At 41.8% G+C, this 18,323-nt stretch overlaps 1 protein-coding gene across 1 annotated transcript; it reads left to right on the top strand.

The window, feature by feature from the left end:
• Positions 1–270: 270 nt before the first annotated feature.
• Positions 271–12,464, top strand: cp (ceruloplasmin). The gene is made up of 24 exons (XM_070960851.1): positions 271–368; positions 1,410–1,654; positions 1,751–1,963; positions 2,551–2,724; positions 2,802–2,893; positions 3,266–3,428; positions 3,546–3,684; positions 3,810–3,949; positions 4,528–4,668; positions 4,779–4,823; positions 4,928–5,142; positions 5,790–5,940; positions 6,047–6,259; positions 7,227–7,431; positions 7,923–8,062; positions 8,171–8,299; positions 8,562–8,668; positions 8,843–8,898; positions 9,086–9,157; positions 11,365–11,456; positions 11,553–11,692; positions 11,788–11,844; positions 12,020–12,125; positions 12,226–12,464. Exons 1-24 carry the CDS (start codon positions 271–273, stop codon positions 12,249–12,251), a joined length of 3,159 nt encoding a protein of 1,052 aa, XP_070816952.1. The 3' UTR covers positions 12,252–12,464.
• Positions 12,465–18,323: the final 5,859 nt, after the last annotated feature.

Raw genomic sequence — 18,323 nt, 5'->3', positions numbered from 1 at the left:
CTTGGTTGTCGTCAGCTGTCAGTCAGCCGAGGGACTATAAAGACTCACAGAGGGTCTAAAGTCTCGCAGAGAGACTGATAAACGTCTGTCAGTGGTCTGCTCTTTTTGTCATCATCATCATCATCATCGGCTTGTTCACTGAACTCACATCAAGACTTGTCTTCCTCGTTGGCATTTTGGCTGTGGACTTGCTGGTGTTTGTGGTGGAGTATCTTCAAAATGCCTCGGTTGGTGTTGCTGCTGTGTTGTGCAGCAGCATGTGTGTCTGGGATGAGGAGAGAGTACTTCCTTAGGATAGAGGAGGTGTCTTGGAACTACGCCCCAAGTGGGATGAACATCATTCAAAACCGCACACTGCAGGAGGATGAGTAAGTACAAAGACAGGACATTGTCTTGATCATGTTGCAGTCAATCAGTCAATCAGCCCTCCTGAAGCTCATTGAAAAAAGACTATGTTCTGTCTGCTGGCTTCCCCTTAAATGTTAAAGTGTTTACACTCTGTTTATAATTTCCAATTTCCTCAATTCCTCAACTGGTCTTCATTTAAAGCTCTAAATTAAAATCCATGGATAGTTCAGCATTTTGAATGATCATCCTAGACTGCTTAGATCTTCAATTTCACAAGTCGCCTCCATGTATTGCCGTTTTTAAGTCCCATGTGTTTGCAGTTCCTTTTTAGTCAACACTCATATTAGCAGGACTAAAAGCCATATCCAAATGGCTTTTAATGTATGAAAAACAACCTTATTTTTTGCTGTGAAAATTGATTGGTTTCCAAATCGTTTATGATGCACTTTAGTTTATCTAAGAAAAATTCAGTACCACCAAATTTAGGGATTTTCTTTGGACAGCAAAGTTTTCTATAGATTCTGTTTACTGTCATTTGTGTGCAAAAGGACTTTTGCCTTTTAACCTTTACCTGTTTAATCAGTTTGTTATTCTTCATTTGATTTTCTACTTTTAAACCTTTCTGTAAAAGCACTGTGGCCAGCACAAGACATCACACACACACATTAGACCAGCAGAATACATCACAGTATCGTGTAGTCGATGGAAATCTTTCCCCAGACATGTTTCAAGATAATTCACAGAAGTCACTTTAACATGTCACACTAAGAAAGCACATAAATAAATAAAGGCTGGATTCATTTACCTACTGCAGTTTCACAGTCTTTGTCTAGATGATTAGGCATGCCATGGCAGGAAAAGCACCGGTGTAGTTGTTACAAAAAACAAAAAGGACTGAATTCTATTTAGGTGAGCGAGTTGCAGGGTCCGGGTACTGTGTATGCAGGCTCACTTGTCATGGCTAACTGGGGGTCTTAATGGAACTGAGCCATTGTTAGCAAAATGTGTTTCATCTGTGCTTTTCAAAAGTCAGATCATTCTCTCTCTCTCGCTCTCTGTAGAGAAGCCTCAGTCTTTTTAAAAAAGGGCCCCCAGCGGATTGGCCCCACCTACAAGAAGGCTGTGTATAAGCAGTACAGCGACGCCACCTACAGGACAGAGGTGGTGAAGTCAGACTGGCTGGGCTTCATAGGACCCTTGTTGATGGTCGAGCATGGAGACACAGTGATCGTCCACCTGAGAAACTCAGCGTCCCGACCTTACAGCATTCACCCACATGGGCTGAACTACAGCAAGGGCAATGAGGGTGAGGGCGTCATGACTTGATGCACAGATCAGTGTATGGGCAGACTTCACGGACTGAGAGAGGTGATGTCTCTGTGTTTATGTGCTGTCTCTTTAGGAGCCTTATACCCAGACAGTACTGGTCCAGAGCTGAAGCGTGATGATGCAGTGGCTCCTGGTGCAACGGTGACGTATGAGTGGACAATCCCAGACAGCCACAGCCCAACATCTGAGGACAACAACTGCATGACCAGGTTCTACCACTCCCACGTTTCCCCACCTAAAGACATCAACTCAGGACTGATAGGGCCGCTCACCGTCTGCAAGAAAGGTAACCAGACCTCTAATATGATATTTCATATTGGAACTAATTTACTCATGGACTGCACTTGAGCATAATTTTGAGGTTTCCATTTCCATTTTGTTAAAAGGGCTGAACTTTTGCACACCTGTGGATCAACAGGTGTGTAAGAACAAAACATAGCTCGATAAAACAGAAGTGAATTTTCCATCATTAACTTTTTATGACAAACTTTGAAGCAATGGGAAACTATTTCTTTATGGCATTAATTATTCGTGACTAAATAAGTAATAACCAAACTTATTATATTTAGGATTTATTTAACAAGAGTTAGAAATGCAGCTGATCTAACAGATCAGTGACCAAACAACTGTCATCAAAACCCCATTCAAACATTGCGAAATCCTGATTGCTGCATGAAAGTATGTGACATCACCTTTTCCTGACCAAGCCCTGCTCTCTTCAAACCAGTGAGGAGAGACAAATAAATAAATTCTACCAATAATAAGATGTTAAATGAGGAAAAGGAAAAGTTTTTCTTTAGGGTCTTTAAGTGTGTTTACTCGTCAGTACATCAATGCACATTATCTGGAAATGTCCTCTCCTCTCCTCTGTAGGAACTCTGGACTTACATGGAGACAGGTCAGGAGACTATCTGTATGCTCTGCTGTTCATGGTGACAGACGAGAACTTCAGCTGGTACCTCGATGAAAACATCCGGACGCACATTGCGAATCCTGCCAGAGGTCTGAAGGAGGACGAGGATTTCATTGAGAGCAACAAAATGCATGGTGAGGGGGAGCACCCACACCCACACCCATATCCACATTCACATACAAATACCTTTAACTCTGAGTGTGGATTGCAGGTATAAATGGTTTACTTTATGGCAACCTGCCCGGACTGAGCATGTGCCAAGGCAACAAGATTCACTGGCATATGATTGGCTTAGGCAATGAGGTAAGTGTCATTATTATTCTTACTACTAACCAGTATCTCTGACGGCGGAGGGATTTTTTAAAATTGCATGTGTAACGTTTAACTTTCACGTCTCAAATTTTAAGCTATGCTTATGTGGTGATGAATTTAAATATGCATCTCACACTTGCTGTTTTTATAGCTAAAAGTCTGTTGCCGTCTCTTTCACCAATGTTCTTTAATAATCTTAATGTCAAAATTACATTGTTTCTCTCAATCACACCTATTAATAGTTGAAAAAGTATTTTGAGAACATGTGAGACCTTGTTCGGAAAAAGCCTCCATCATGTCTTGGTGTTAGGCATATTAAGCACCTTGTCTAAACCCACCTTAAACGTCATCTGTCTACAACAGGTGGACATGCATTCAGTTCATTTCCATGGTCAGATCCTGACCACAGAGAACCACCATACAGACACGGTCAGTCTTTTCCCCGCCTCCACCACTACAGCAGAAATGGTGGCTGACAACCCTGGACACTGGCTGCTGACGTGCACTGTCAATGACCATCTGATGGGTGAGCTCACATCCCCCATTCTTGACATGAGGTCGGCCATTTCACAAAAGTTATTGACTCAGATGAGACATTCTGTCAGTTCTGTTTAGTGTCGTTTGTGTTCGTGTTTTTGTGCAGCTGGAATGCAGGCTATATTTGAGATCAAGAAGTGTTTCCCCAACGTCCATAAACCCCGACCACACGGTGAGCTCAGACAATTTTTCATTGCTGCTGAAGAAGATGTCTGGGACTATGCCCCTACGCTGCCTACTGATAGGTTGGTTACTGTATACACACATGCACACACACATTTTCACAGAAAGGCTCCTGGTGGGTCTTGATGTTTCTGTAAGACACCATTTCCATTGATAATTTGTATTTGTTGTTTGTGTGTGTGTGTAGTGAAGCAGACATGTTTGTAACCAGAGGTCCAAACCGTATTGGAAGTCGCTATAAGAAGGTTCGCTATGTGGAATACACTGACAACACCTTTACAACAAAGATGCTGCGTGCGCCAGAGGAGCAACACCTTGGAATTCTGGGTAAACCAGGCTGGGCTGGGGTTGGTAGCACGTTCTCAGAGTATTCAGTATCCTTTACAAAAAATAAACTGTCACAATTTTTTCCACACAAGTGTCTAAACCTGAAAATGAGGGATAGGATTATCCTCACATTTGTGAAACTGAAACCATAAAATGTTTTTGCATGACACATTAATGTGCTAATTGTTTTGACTGTACTTGTATATTGTTGATGATTTTAATTTAGTAACCTGGCCGTCAGATAATTGTAGTGGAGTAGACTATTTCCCTCTGAAATGTAGTGAAGTACAGGCAGAAAGTTTAAAAAGACTCAAATAAAGCCAAAGTACTTAGAAGTACAGTACTTGAGTACATTTACTTAGTTACAAGTCACCACTGTGATCTAGGAGATTAGTTAGTCTTGCTCCCCTATCCAAGTGAGGCCAATCACACAACTAGAATATTTTCACTATATAAAGGTTATAATGTCAATCAAACTTGACTAAATTCTACAGCTGAGCTAAAGGTCCTTTGTCCTGAATTAAATAAACCAACAACCCTGTGTGTGCTTGTGTGTCTGTGTGCATGCACATCTGCAGGTCCTGTGCTGCGAGCACAAGAAAAGGACACGATCAGAGTGGTGTTTAAGAACAAGGCCAGCCGGGCTTACAGCATACAACCACATGGTGTTCAGTACAGTGTGGAACAGGACGGCACGCTCTATCACAATGAACTGGAAGGTTAATACATGCACACATGCTGCGCTCATTGTTTCATATGATACATGAAGAGCTTCCTCATCCTTTTTTATGTGTTGCTGTCTTTTCTCTTCTACTCTTCCTCTCTTCAGAGTCCTATACAGAACAGAAACTACGGGAGCTAAAAAAACTACCAAGTCAGTTAAACCCCAAATTTCAGTACCAGTCTAAGCAATCGCACACTAACAAAAATCAACTTATAATGATAACTATATCTCTTTTTGGAAATGTATGTACTCAGGAGTGGTCACCCCTCCCCCTGCTGCTCTGGTCAGACCTGGGACAGTGCACACCTATGAGTGGACGGTGCCAGTGGGTGCTGGTCCAGTACAGGGTGAAGCTGACTGTCTGACCTATCTGTACTACTCTGGAGTTGACCCTGTTAAAGACACCAACTCTGGGCTGGTTGGACCACTCCTTGTCTGTCGAGAAGGATCTCTTAAAAAAGGAGCGCAGGTCAGAAACAATATATATTATATGCATTAGAATTATATGATGAGTGTTTGAACAGATTACATTAATCTAATACATATCTGGTTTGTGGCAATATGATCTTAGTATGAACGGTGATATCAGAAGTACTGCATCACTCAAGGAAGAAGGCGGAAGGGGGCCACATGAGAATCTCAGTACAAAGTTAAAAACCTTAAAACTGCTTGTACTGAAGTTGAAGACTCAAATGAAAAGAACCGGTCATGGCTGGATAATTCCATATGTCCATGAACACAACTATGAATCATGGACCAACATGATGGCACCATATGTGCTGACTTCAGTATAAAGCTGATTTGGGGGGTTGGGACACACACACACACACACACACACACACACACACACACACACACACACACACACACACACACACACACACACACACACACACCCTGTGACAGAGGGAAGGAGCCATAGTGAGTGCTGTTATGTTTTTGCTGCTAAGATTGCTGAGCTTCATACTTGTGTGCTGATTCAAGAAACATAAAGACTACAAATCCTTGCTGAGATGACAAATAAGTACTATAACCAGTTTGTAAGAGAAAAAAGGTATTAGTGAAACCACAGTGTGACACGTTTCCTCTTCTTTTGTCTCACTTCTCCTCATGTAGAAGAACTATGACAAAGAGTTCCACCTCATGGCTACAGTGTTTGATGAGAACCTGAGCTGGTATCTTGATGACAACATTAGGACCTTTGCCACAGCTCCCACAACCGTTAACAAGGAGGATGAGGGCTTTATGGAAAGCAACAGGATGCACGGTGTGTAGCAGACACACATTCGCACACTGATCATCAGGAGGATCAGATTGAACTAAAGTCCTTCGTGATGAAGAAAAACTTTTTTATTTCTGTGTCTCTCTTTTAGCCATCAATGGGTTTGTGTACAGGAACCTCCCAGGTCTGACTATGTGTAATGGGGACAAAGTAACGTGGCACCTGTCAGGACTGGGTTCAGAGACCGACATCAACAGCCTTTATTTCCAGGGAAACCGCTTCATCTACCGTCAGAACAGACGGGACTCCATCAGCGTCTTCCCTCACATCTCACATACTGTCACCATGCAGCCAGACAGCATGGGTATGTATCTCTGAATGTTGCCCTGTGATCGACTGGCGACCGGTTCAGGGTGTACCCCACCTCTCGCCCGTTGTCAGCTGGGATAGGCTCCAGCCCCCCCGCAACCCTGAAAGGGATATGTGGTATAGAAAATGGATGGATGGAAGTTTGATACAGATATCCGTTGCAGTCAAGATCAACTGTAATCACTTTGGTGACCCCCTGACTTTTCGCCATCATCAGGTCCAAAAAAATTTGTCCAACATGGTTTTTGACCAACTACCTGCAAAACTAATGACATTCCCAGCATCCTTGGCTGTACTGTTTACTGCTATATTTTACCTTATACCTTCTAAACACCAGCATGTTGTCATTGTCACTGGCAGCATATTAGCATGATGACAGTAACATATCAATTCAAAGCAGTGCTCTGTCCAAGTACAGTCTCGAACCTTCATACATGTTATTGTCTCCGCCAGGCGTAGACTTGGAACGTGTGTTTGTGTCTGTACCTGTGTGTACTTGTCCACAACTAATATGAACCCTAAAGCCTAATATTTTTTTTTGTTGACATTTATGACCGTATGCTCAAGGACCTCTCATGGTTGCAATGATTTGTCATTTTTTATTTTCATCTAATTGACTGCTCTGTTTTATACTGTCATTGACTGCTGACTCCTCACTCACTTGACAGGTAACTGCTAAACTCACATGCCCCCACACCTGATGGAGATGTGCACTCCTCTAGCTTGTATTATGAAATCTGCCTACGTAGTACATGTAAAAATGCTTTTTAGTCAAACCTTCACAGTGACAGATGGACCAGGATTTGGAGAAGGTTTTAGCAGGTTTTATGATACAGAAGAATAACTGAACACAGGTTGGCGAGAAGAACAAACTAACTTACATTTGACTGATGTCTGGGCTTATGATCAAGCCTGGCATGTGCATTGTATATTTTCACACATGTAATGTTTGTGTGTTTCAGGTCAGTTTGAAGTGGTGTCTCCTACAGTGAACCATTATCGTGGTGGGATGAGAGCCAACTACACCGTAGAGAAGTGCAGCCTCTTTCAGCGTCAAGGTGAAATTATGCTCCACTCAAAAACCTACTACATCGCTGCCATGGAAACAGACTGGGACTACTCTCCAAACCGCACCTGGGAGACTGAGATGTTCCGTGGTCAAGACAGGTACAGTACCACCTGCACATGATACACTACAGTGAGTCTGAGCTGTTCTATTTTGAATAGGCTTCACCCTAAAAGAGCTTATGTGCAGTCATGAAGATCTAGAGGAGATCTAGTGGTGAGAGGATGCCTTCATGCCACTCAGACTGCAGCTCAGAACCTCGCAGTGCCGCTGTCCTTAGCTGTCTCTACTATGGCCACTAAGCCTGGGGGCATGTCCCCGGAGCTTGCCACTTACATCGGGAAGGCTATGATGGCTGTCCTGACTCTCGCCCCATTGAAAACCATAGTTGCATCAAGAGTTAAGGCATGGCAGTACACGATGAAGAAAAGTATTTAGCAGCACATGTCGAAAAATGTGAATGGTGCTCTCTGATGCCAGGGCTTGGTTTGTCCATTCTGGGCTACTGTAGAAACAGGGCAGTGCAACATGGCAAACACACCAACCTTTAAGTATTCCTCTGCAAAATAAGCCTTTCTTTCTCCCTCTGCAGTCCTGCTCCGGTTTTCCTGGATCAGCAGGGTGGGTTTATAGGCTCCCGTTACAAGAAAGTAGTCTATCGCCAGTTCACCAGTGACAAGTTCACCAAGCAGGTGGAGAGAACAGCCGATATGGAACACCTTGGCATTATGGGTAGGCAGAGCAGCAGAGCAGCATAAATGCACAAACTGTGACTATAAAATAAAAGTTTTTGTTAAGCTTGACTTGTGTTGGTAATTGGAGCTCTTTCCCTTCACCCAGGTCCAATGATTCATGCTGATGTGGGCGATAAGGTGAAGGTGGTTTTTAAAAACATGGCATCCAGGGCGTATTCTATCCATGCCCACGGAGTCAAGACAGAGACCCCTGATGTTTACCACACCCAACCAGGTACAGAAAGGAAGAACACCAGGTGTCAGGGAGGCAGTCAATAAAGAAATACTGTAAATAGAAAATCCCCAAATACTTTGTTTTAACATTGGATTTATTTAATTATTACTGTGTAATAATACTAAAACATGTATGGCTCCTGTGTATTTGTTGGTCTCTGAACGTATCTGTCCTTCCACACAGCTCTACAACATTGTGTGTAACTTTTCTTAATATATCATAATACTCAAAACCTTAAAAAAAACTACAATGTGTTTCCCAGGTGAGACTCACACCTACTACTGGTATGTTACAAAGAATACAGGACCAACTACAGAGCAAGAAGAGTGTTCTGTGTCAGCATACTACTCCACTGTTGATGTTGTCAAGGTATGCTAAGACACACGCGCACACACACACACACACACACACACACACACACACACACACACACACACACACACACACACACACACACACACACACACACACACACACACACACACACACACACACACACACAGAGAAGCATTCAGAACCTTATGGTGCCTTTCTGTCTGCCAGGACCTGTACAGCGGTCTGGTTGGTCCGTTGGTGATCTGTCGCCGTAGCTGGGGCAGGTGCGTGATGTACATCTGTACATTAATAAAGAATTACTCTGAACTAGTTTGCTTACTAGTTTACTTATTAAGTTTATGCTGTACACAGTGTGCTTGTGTGATTTCAAGTGCAGATAGATGAGTTTGTATTGCATGACACAACAAATATACTGTAGTGCTAATGTACAGTTTTATAAACTGCTTCCAGAACTTTTGGTTTGAAGAAGGAAGTAGAAGAGTTTGCACTGCTTTTCCTGGTTTTTGATGAAAATGAGAGTTGGTAAGTAAAAAGTTGATAATACACTCCCACACAATAACAATTTGCTCAACTGTCTATCAGTATTTTTCATTGGGATAGTTTTGTCAGTAGAAAATAGGTCAGTGAAAAATATTGAGTGTACAGACCATGCGCTGCCATCTTGGTTGAAGAGGTTCAGCGTCTCTCCAGATTCTTCAGTCTGTCTGTTTACTCTGAACAGTCTTGCTTATGTTGCCTTGAGATGACAGGAACTTTGGAAAATCGAATCTCATAACCAGGAAAATTATATTGGTGACCAGAGATCGCTAAGACATCGGTGGCTGCCAACCTCGCTCCATTGGCTGGTGCTTGCAGTGGGTGTCAAGATATTAAATGAGGGCTAAGCCAAAACTGCTCATTGGCTATCTCTACCCAGCATTTTCCTTGCCAATGTTCGGTCTCTGGCAAACAAAATGGATGCACTGCAGCCGCAGATCATCTCCCGTAAATAAATTATGGACAGCAACACCATGATTTTCACAGAGAGGTGGCCAATGTTCCTGATAGCAGCCAGCCGTTGGTAACAGTGGCAAGGAAGAGCGAAACAGGCTCTGGGTGGGCAGCCATATGCCTCAACTGGTTGGGTTGGGTTACATTAGCACAATGCAAAATCCACATATCCACATAGAGGTAATACTGCTATTAACTATTACTACTACTACAGACTCTTCAGCTCCAGAGGCCAAAATAACCTGCAGAAAGTGAAAGGAGGAGAGAGGAGAAGGATGAGGAAGCACAAAACTGTGGGGGAGAGGAAATGTCCATTTAGTAGTATGCACTGATGGGATAAGAGTGCATTCCAATGGAGAGGGAGAGGAGGAGAGAGGAGCTCAATGCATCATGAGAAATCCCCGGGCAGTCTAAGCCTATAGCAGCATAACTGAGGGATGGGTCAGGTCTCACCTGAGCCAGCAATAAATATAAGCTTTGCCAAAAAGGAAGTTTTAAACCTGCTCTTAAAACCTGTGGACGAACATTGAAATGAACGTTGAGACAAAAGCAGTGACATCGATTCACCGTAAATTCTAAATAGCCCACTTACTGTGTCTAACTTGTTTCTTTACATATACTATATCAGGCTTTACAGTCGTTTCTAGGGTTCCTGTGTTTGGAAATAAGTCAATACCAGTTGAGTGCAGGGGGTGATGAATTTTGTCTCTGATAGTTTGAATTTTAACATTAAAGAAGCTCATTAAGTCCTTACTACTGAGGGCTAAAGGAACACATGGCTCACCAGAGTTATGACCCCCTGTCAGCTTGGCTACAGCACTGAAAAGAAACCAGGGGCTGCTTTTATGAGTAAAAGGCTACTCTGCCATTGTGGGGTACCTTTTCTTACTGTATTAAGACTATCGTGCCAGATTATTCCCGAAAGGTGGAATACCATTTCCTTCCAAGTTTCCGTAATGTTTGCTTAATTTGTGGGTTTGGGGGGTATACCATGGAGTGAACCTCCTCTGTTTTATTATCTTTTCTTTTTTACGGGGTCAGTAGAGTCGAGTGTCATTTGCAGTGAGCCTGCAGCATGAACAACCAGATGATCATTTAGGGAGGGACTAAAGTTAGCATGGGGTTAACAGGGGTTATATTGAGGCCTTGAATGGAATCACTTCCTCAAATATAGCTACAGCACTCTGACAGACATCCAGTGTAGGAAAATTTTGCCAAATGAGTCAAGTAATAGGAATTCAAATGTCATTAAATAAGGGCCTGATAAAAGAAGATTCTGAAGAAAGACTTTTAAATATTCAGTTTCAGTGCCACATACCAGAACAAGATTGCGGATGTGGTTAAAACAGTGAGTGGGTTCATGTATACTCTGACAAAAGCCAATTGAATCTAATAATGAGATAAACACAGCACTATGGCTATCATTACCGATGTCCATATGAACATTACAATCACCTACAACATGTTATCAATCTGTTTATGAACAGTGTTAGCTGTGGTGTTTTCCAGATTTGGTGTGAAAGACTAAGAGCAAGACTTTTGAATTAAATAATCATTGAGTCTAGTATTAGGAATAAGCTACAGTAACTAAGCCAACTGTACACATCATTGTCAGAGTACACTGTATAGCTCTGTGTGTGGTGTGGATATCTTTTTGCAGCAGTGCCGGGAAAAAAAAGCTGCTGTTCATTTATGATTATGGCAATATTTGCAAGTCATCAACATTGCTGTTATTCCAGGTATCTGGATGAAAATATCAGGACCCACATCAGGACTCCTCGCACAAACTTGAAGGACGATGAAACCTTTATAGAGAGCAACAAGATGCACAGTGAGATAAACATACACACAAAATGAACAGCATCATTTTGACAGATTTTTGTTTCTTCATCTAAGGATGTGAAGCTTGTGTTTGTGTGCTTTTCAGGCATTAATGGTTATATGTATGCCAATCTGAATGGTTTGAACATGGAGGTGGGTGATAAGGTGTACTGGTACTTGATGGCAATGGGCAATGATGTGGACATACACACCGTACACTGGCACGCACACAGTGTGGAATATAAGGTATATGAAATATGCAAACATGCAGTACTTGACTACACCATCACAAATTATACAAATACAATGTTGTACAAATAGCCACTCTTACCTCTCTTCAGCTGGGTGGAGGTCCTCATCGTACAGATGCATATGAGCTGTTTCCAGCAACCTTCCAGGTAAAACCTCAAAAAATCTTCTTCTCATCTGATTTTATTTCTCTTTGAAAATAAATAAATAAATAAATAAATAAATAAATAAATGTCTCTGAAGGCTTGAGATGAATAACATGACTAAAAATGAATCAAAGTGATTCATGTGGTGCTCCCGTGCTCCCATCTTCTTCCTGTTCAGACAGTAAAGATGCGTCCTCAGTATCCTGGTTCTTGGCTGCTCCACTGTCACGTCACTGACCACATAAAAGGTGGCATGGAGGCGATGTATACTGTTACTGAAAAAGGTAAGGAAACAGGGCAGGGAGACAAATTTGGACTGAGAGAAACAGTAATGGAGGATAATGAGAATGCTCTGGACATAACATTTTTGTTTCTCTTTGACAGCAAAGAAGAAGGGAATCTTTGGCTGAACACTTGAGGAAAATGGATTCAGAGAAAAAACAGAGACCGGATCAAATTTAATTTCAGTTTCCCAATTCACTGAACTCTCTTTGCAAAGCTGATATAATTACTACAGTTAGAATAAAAAGTAACAACCAAAGTGTCATTTTATATTAAAATACGCATTTTTGGAATTTTCTTACTTGATATTTTATAAGACAATTGAGACTGTAAGACTACTGAAAAAATAAAGAAAAATGAAAACCTCAAAGTCAAATTTAAGTTTTGTATATGTGTGGCCTGTAATGACAGCAGTCAGGCAGCAGAGGGTACTATAACCTGAGAGTATAGCAAGTCACGCTTGTGAACATTGTTGTTTGCAGCGATATAACTATGACCTATGAATAACTATGAACCTACAAGGGAAGAGCCTTTGAATATTGACAGTCAGCCAAGTATGCCCCCAAAGTTTTTCTGGGCCCAGATTTCAAGACCAATACTTAAATATTCTGATATTTGTATTTACCTAACTCTGGTAAATAAAAAGGCTGGATTAATGCCCAGGGGCACCTAAAAAGGCTCAGGTTCACTGCATGTCAGTTGGTTTGGGCAGTTTTATTTTATTGCAAATGTTAGGAAATCTGACAATTACAATATCAACTAAAGCAGCACTTTTACATCATCTGTAGGACCTGTCTTATTAAGGGGCGTTAAACTCTAGGAATCATACTTTGAGACAAGCAAAGGTTCAGTCTCAGCTCCCCAGTAGGAGGCAGAACAATGACTTCAATGCACTGGAATTGAGCAGTGGTAGCACTCAGTGACCTGCACAGCTTGTCTGTTACAGTCACAGTCATCAGTGTGAGGCAGCTCAGATGTCGCTGACGCAGATCCTTCTGTAGGTGCTGGACTGTGACTGTTTCATGCAGTGTGATGGTCTGACTTTCTACAAACATGTACACAATAACAGAAATACTGTCAATGCAGGAGCACTTTGGTGTGGTTCACCCTCTGTGATACAGCAGGTCAGTTGAAGACTCTCTCATGCTGTTCCTTTATTCTTCCAGCAGGTGTCACTGCGGACAAGGCATCCACAATCACCTCAGGTACACTGACTTATGGGGTTTCAAGGTGATGCAACTTTGAGCCAGTCAGTGTCCCACTGAGGGACATTTATGGGGAACTGGTACCAATAGGAGAAATAGTGCTGATGAGAAACTACTTCAGTCACTCATTCCATTTGACGGTTGCCACATATCCTGCAAGCTCTCTCTGTGATTCCTGGAGTCTAGTGTCATGATGAAAGTGCTCGATAATGCAGTTTAGTATTCTGTAAATTATCCCATAAATAGACAGTGCAATGAGTCACTTTGGATGTCTCAGACTCAGATAAAAGCTGCAAATACATTTTTTAAATAAATATGCAGTTTGACAGGCTTGCGAGCAGCCACTTTATTCTGATTTTGCCCCTTCTTCCATTGTTTAAAAAGGGCTCTCAGATTGTGAGGATTACGTATCACTGAACACACACACACACACACACGCACGCACGCACGCACGCACGCACGCACGCACGCACGCACGCACACACGCATTGTACTGAGTTCAGATCAGTGTCTCAGCAGCCACCTGCAGTCCTCCATTAGCTGGCAAGGAAATGGAATTTAAAAGATTCAGACCATGAAATGGTACTAATAATGCCAGTTCTGATCTAAACCTGTACTGAATCTCAATGATGTGCTAACAGCTCTGTCACATACAACTAGTGAAACTTTGCCTGACACTCGCTCTCACTTATGGTGACTTTACCTGAGTCTATCTGCTTGGCCAAAATACTGTGCATCTCTTCTTAGATGCTGTTGAGGCCAGCTGAGCATGACACTGCTGTCTGATTGACAGGTCAGTTTTTACACAACAAAATAAAAAGCATGAAATCCATGCAAACACCATGGGAGGCTCTGATGTTCATGCAAACCAGAAACACAACAGTTTCATGGATGAAAAATGGACAATTCTGTCATACGCTGACCACTAGAGGTGTAAAAACCTCAAGTGTGGCTCGAAAATGTCAGCAGAGGAAAGACCAATGTTGATACCCAGATAAAATGGGTATATCATCTGTACTGTAGGCATGTTAAGACATGCCAGACTGAGTTTGTCAAGCCCATTTTTAGACATGGCTCAACTTTAGCGCTTAACTTTGTCAGCCACAGTCCTGGAGCCAACAGTTTTGGGAAACTTAGGGCACTATCATTGAGAAGAGAAGCCCAGAAATTTGGTTAAGAGCTTTTTTGTAGTATTTTGCAACTTGACTACATTCACAGTGAAAGCCATCATTACTTTAAGAAAAAGAGGGGTAATCTTGCCCTACAGACAAAACAGGCACATGAATCAAATAGCAGCTTTAAATAGGCTACCTCCTGGTCAAAACCACCTACATATCAGATGGGTGTGAAAAGACAATTAAAGCAGTCAAGTTAGGTAACCAAATGAAGTTTGTAGCTGTACAGTATTCATTTACCTTGCCATCTAACTGTGCAATAACTCAAGAGTGTCATATTCAAGGTGGAGTTAGTCTTGCTAGAGCTGACAGGAAAATGAAAATACCAAGCACAAAGAAAAAAAATCCCAAGGCTTCCTCCCTCCCTCTAATTCCACTTAGTAAGTTCCAGATTGCCAACACCTGGCAGAGTTCACGTGCTCGTGTTCATGAAAGGAAGTGGACCTTGAAAAGAAGATATTTAGAAAGCAAACCAAATAAGATATGCCAGAAATACATACTATAATCTAGAAGAGTTTTTCTCTGTTTACAGACATTGTCTGAAAAACCCGTGACCTCAGAGCTCTGCAGAAGTCCAAGAACAAGCACAAAAGCCAAACCTCTGCAAATCGCCTGCAAAAGGAAACTCATTTGAAGGAATATTATGTTGTTGTGCAAAATGTATGTAAAAAGAATATTTCATGTTCAAGTGACACACAAACACCACATGTAAATAGACATTTCTAAGAGCCAACTGGACAGAGGTGTGCTCAATGGAAAACACTGGTATGAATGGATTGTGGACATTTGTGGCCAGTGAGGAGGGAACATTGTGTGCACTGTGTGCACAGCCATTAACCGCCATGGTGCTGTCCATCAACATGCTACCCTTGGCCCCTACAGCAATGCGCTGGACGTACGACACAACATGCCCATTCCACCATACTAGATAGATGGCCCAGAGCAGCCCAGGCACACTGTCATATGGGTACAACATAGCCTGATGTTGATGAGGTTTACACATCCAGCTTTGTGTTTGTTGGGTTGTATACAATATTTTTATAGTATTACAGTATCATTTTTTCTTAAAAGATTTAAAGTATTGTAGAATTATTATTGTATGATCAGTCTTTGGTGACATGATGGAGAGAGTGTATGTGTGTCTGTGTGTGTGTGTGTGTGTGTGTGTGTGTGTGTGTTGCAGTTAAATATCAGCCTCTCGCTAGCAATGATCTGTGCCAATAAAATAGTCAAAAGTGACTGTACAGGTTAGCGTCCCTCATCACGTATGTACATTCACATATGTTTTTTTTTCCTGTGATATAAAAGTTATTCATAAATGTGTGTCTATATTTTCTAACAGTATAAAGTCCAGTGAACACAAACACAGCTGTTTTACAACAGATAAATTACAGTGTACACGTGCTGAGTCTAAGTCTAACTCTGAGTCTAAGTGTGAGAGGTTTTCTACAACAATATACCTTTATACTGTATCGTTCAGTCACCTCTGGATTGTACATTTAAAACATGGATTTCATGTTCATTTGAAGCAGTACTCCATCCAAAACTGATCTTTTAAGTATTAATTATCTACACATGTTTCTGTATTTTGTCGTGTTTTCCTGCAGTTACATTATGCTGCTTATGTCTTGTCAAACTGGTGAACACCTTGTGTTTTGTCTATTTGCATATGTTTTCATAGGTTGCAGTGCATTGAGCTCTCAGGCCCACCTAACATATCCAAAATATATCCATCTCATCAGTTCACCAGTGATCCATTTGACTGGCAAAATTCACAGTTTCTGCTTCAACCTTCACACATAGTCCTCTTGAGTTTGTTGTTTCATGCAGATTATAAGTCTGACCTGCTCTTCCACTGGTTTATAGGAAGTGCAGATTCAGGTGGCCAATAAAGGAGACAGACTGGCTCTCCAGGCCAATGGGAGAGCAGGATGCGCCCACTCTAATGTGCTCAAGTAGTTTAGGCTGAATTGGAGCAAAGTGCAACCTAAACTCAGAAATCAGAACCTAATTTAAAATTAAAGGAGAGAGGTGTTAGTGTTAAACTCAGAAATAAGAACCTAATTTAGTGGATTTAAAGGTATGCAATCAGCTCTCCGGAGGGCTCATTATGTGCATGTTGTGGTACATCTGTGCATCTATTTTTGAGTGGGTAATTACATTTCATGTAGGTGTCTCTATGGTCTTTTATAGTGGGATGCTTTCTGATGCAGACTATCCAGTTTCAGGCCCTGAATCAGTCCTGTCAGTTTGTTGCTGAAACAAATGCTGGCTCTGCCTGGACAGAGGGCCTATTAGGACAGATCGCCTGCAACATCATCATGTTGGAAGCAGATGGCTGGTGGTGCCTGCAGATGTATCTCTCTCCCACGCCAGGCTCTCTGGGTAGATTCGACATAAGCTTAATTAATGATTTGATAACTGCAGAGGCGTTAAAAGGAGCATGGAGACAGGCGTGAATTCCAAATGTAAGAGCTAAACTGGCTCGTAATATGATGTGAAGGGATTTCTTACCACATGTTTTACCAAATGCTCTCCCTTTCTCTCTGTGTCTCTCACACTCAGATCAGCCCAGTGTGAGCTCTACAGCATGCTGTGAGCAAGAAATAAGTTGCACATTTAAGAACCAAACAAAGCAGATGTTTATTGAAGGCTGTGCTTCCTGTGAGCCTTCACACTATGGAGGCAGCCAATTGTTCTGGATGTAGTCAACCATTTGAAAAATATGCAAGTCAAGTTCGATTAATAAAATTGGGCTGATTTGAGTTTGTTAGTCCAAAACACCATGGATGGATTACTGAACACGCTTACTGGGCAGAGGTCCAAGGGGTCAGGGGGCCACCTGAGCTTCACAATGCCTCAACAACTTATTGTCTCTAGATCCATCCATCCAAAACACATTACTCACACTAACACCTCTCTCCTTGCCTTTAACACAGGTGCCACAGCAGATTTGGCTGTGCTACTTGCCTCTGAAAGAAAGTTTGGTTTATGAATTGGCATGAAACTTTTAACCAAGATTAGCTTCCTTGTAAGCTTGTCGTGAGAGCACTTAGAGGGGGAAAATGAATGCCCTCACATTAATTGAAAGAACTGATTACTCACGAAAAAACGAGCCAGAGGAGAGTTATGGGGAGATTGTTTTAGCCAGATTTCAGTGTTATTAAATGAACATCTGGGTGTTGCAAGCTCAATTCATATTAGTGTTTTGCTAAAATCTAAACCTGTACACCAGTTCAATACTGTTTAAAACGGTAGTGCAGGTTTTTACATATAATTGAACATCCGTTACTTTCAAGTGCTTGCCAAATGAGCCATGTAAATCTCTGTATTTTGCAGTATACCAGAAGTTTTATATCTGGTGAGTGTGGCAAATTTTTCACACTGGGAGGGAAAGCAGGGAGACAAGAGTTCCACACTGCAGGTTTAAAGGCACCTTATGGAGAATTAGGCACCATCTGCTCGTACAGTATGAAGAAAAACTCTATGGTAGACAGTATGGATGTGACCCAAGCCTTCTGGGATAAATACTAATTATTTGAAAAATGCCACATTTGCATAAAAAAATATACAAATTTAAAAGCCAGAAAAATATTTATACAGTAATTCCTGTAACCATATTTTCTGTCCACTCTTTTTTGTTTACCACTGAACTGGCAGGCATTAGTCCTCGAGGTGGTAGTGATTCAGTGTCTTGCTCAGCACATTTCAGCATTGTGGATGCCTAGACCAGCACAGTGGATTTACATCCATATGGATGTAGGATGGTGGATAGGTGTGTAGCGTGTCTGACAGTTATTCTTATTATTATTTTCTAATC

Source organism: Chaetodon trifascialis, chromosome 4, assembly GCF_039877785.1.
Source record: "Chaetodon trifascialis isolate fChaTrf1 chromosome 4, fChaTrf1.hap1, whole genome shotgun sequence".
Lineage (NCBI taxonomy): Eukaryota > Metazoa > Chordata > Actinopteri > Chaetodontiformes > Chaetodontidae > Chaetodon > Chaetodon trifascialis.
This window is presented reverse-complemented; position numbering and strand designations above follow the sequence as displayed.

Coding starts and splice junctions, on each gene's coding strand:
- cp (XM_070960851.1), top strand. CDS start 271: ATGAGGAGAGAGTACTTCCTTAGGATAGAGGAGGTGTCTTGGAACTAC. Junction 7,432..7,922: donor ATGTTCCGTGGTCAAGACAG/GTACAGTACCAC, acceptor CTCCCTCTGCAG/TCCTGCTCCGGTTTTCCTGG. Junction 8,669..8,842: donor CCACTGTTGATGTTGTCAAG/GTATGCTAAGAC, acceptor TCTGTCTGCCAG/GACCTGTACAGCGGTCTGGT.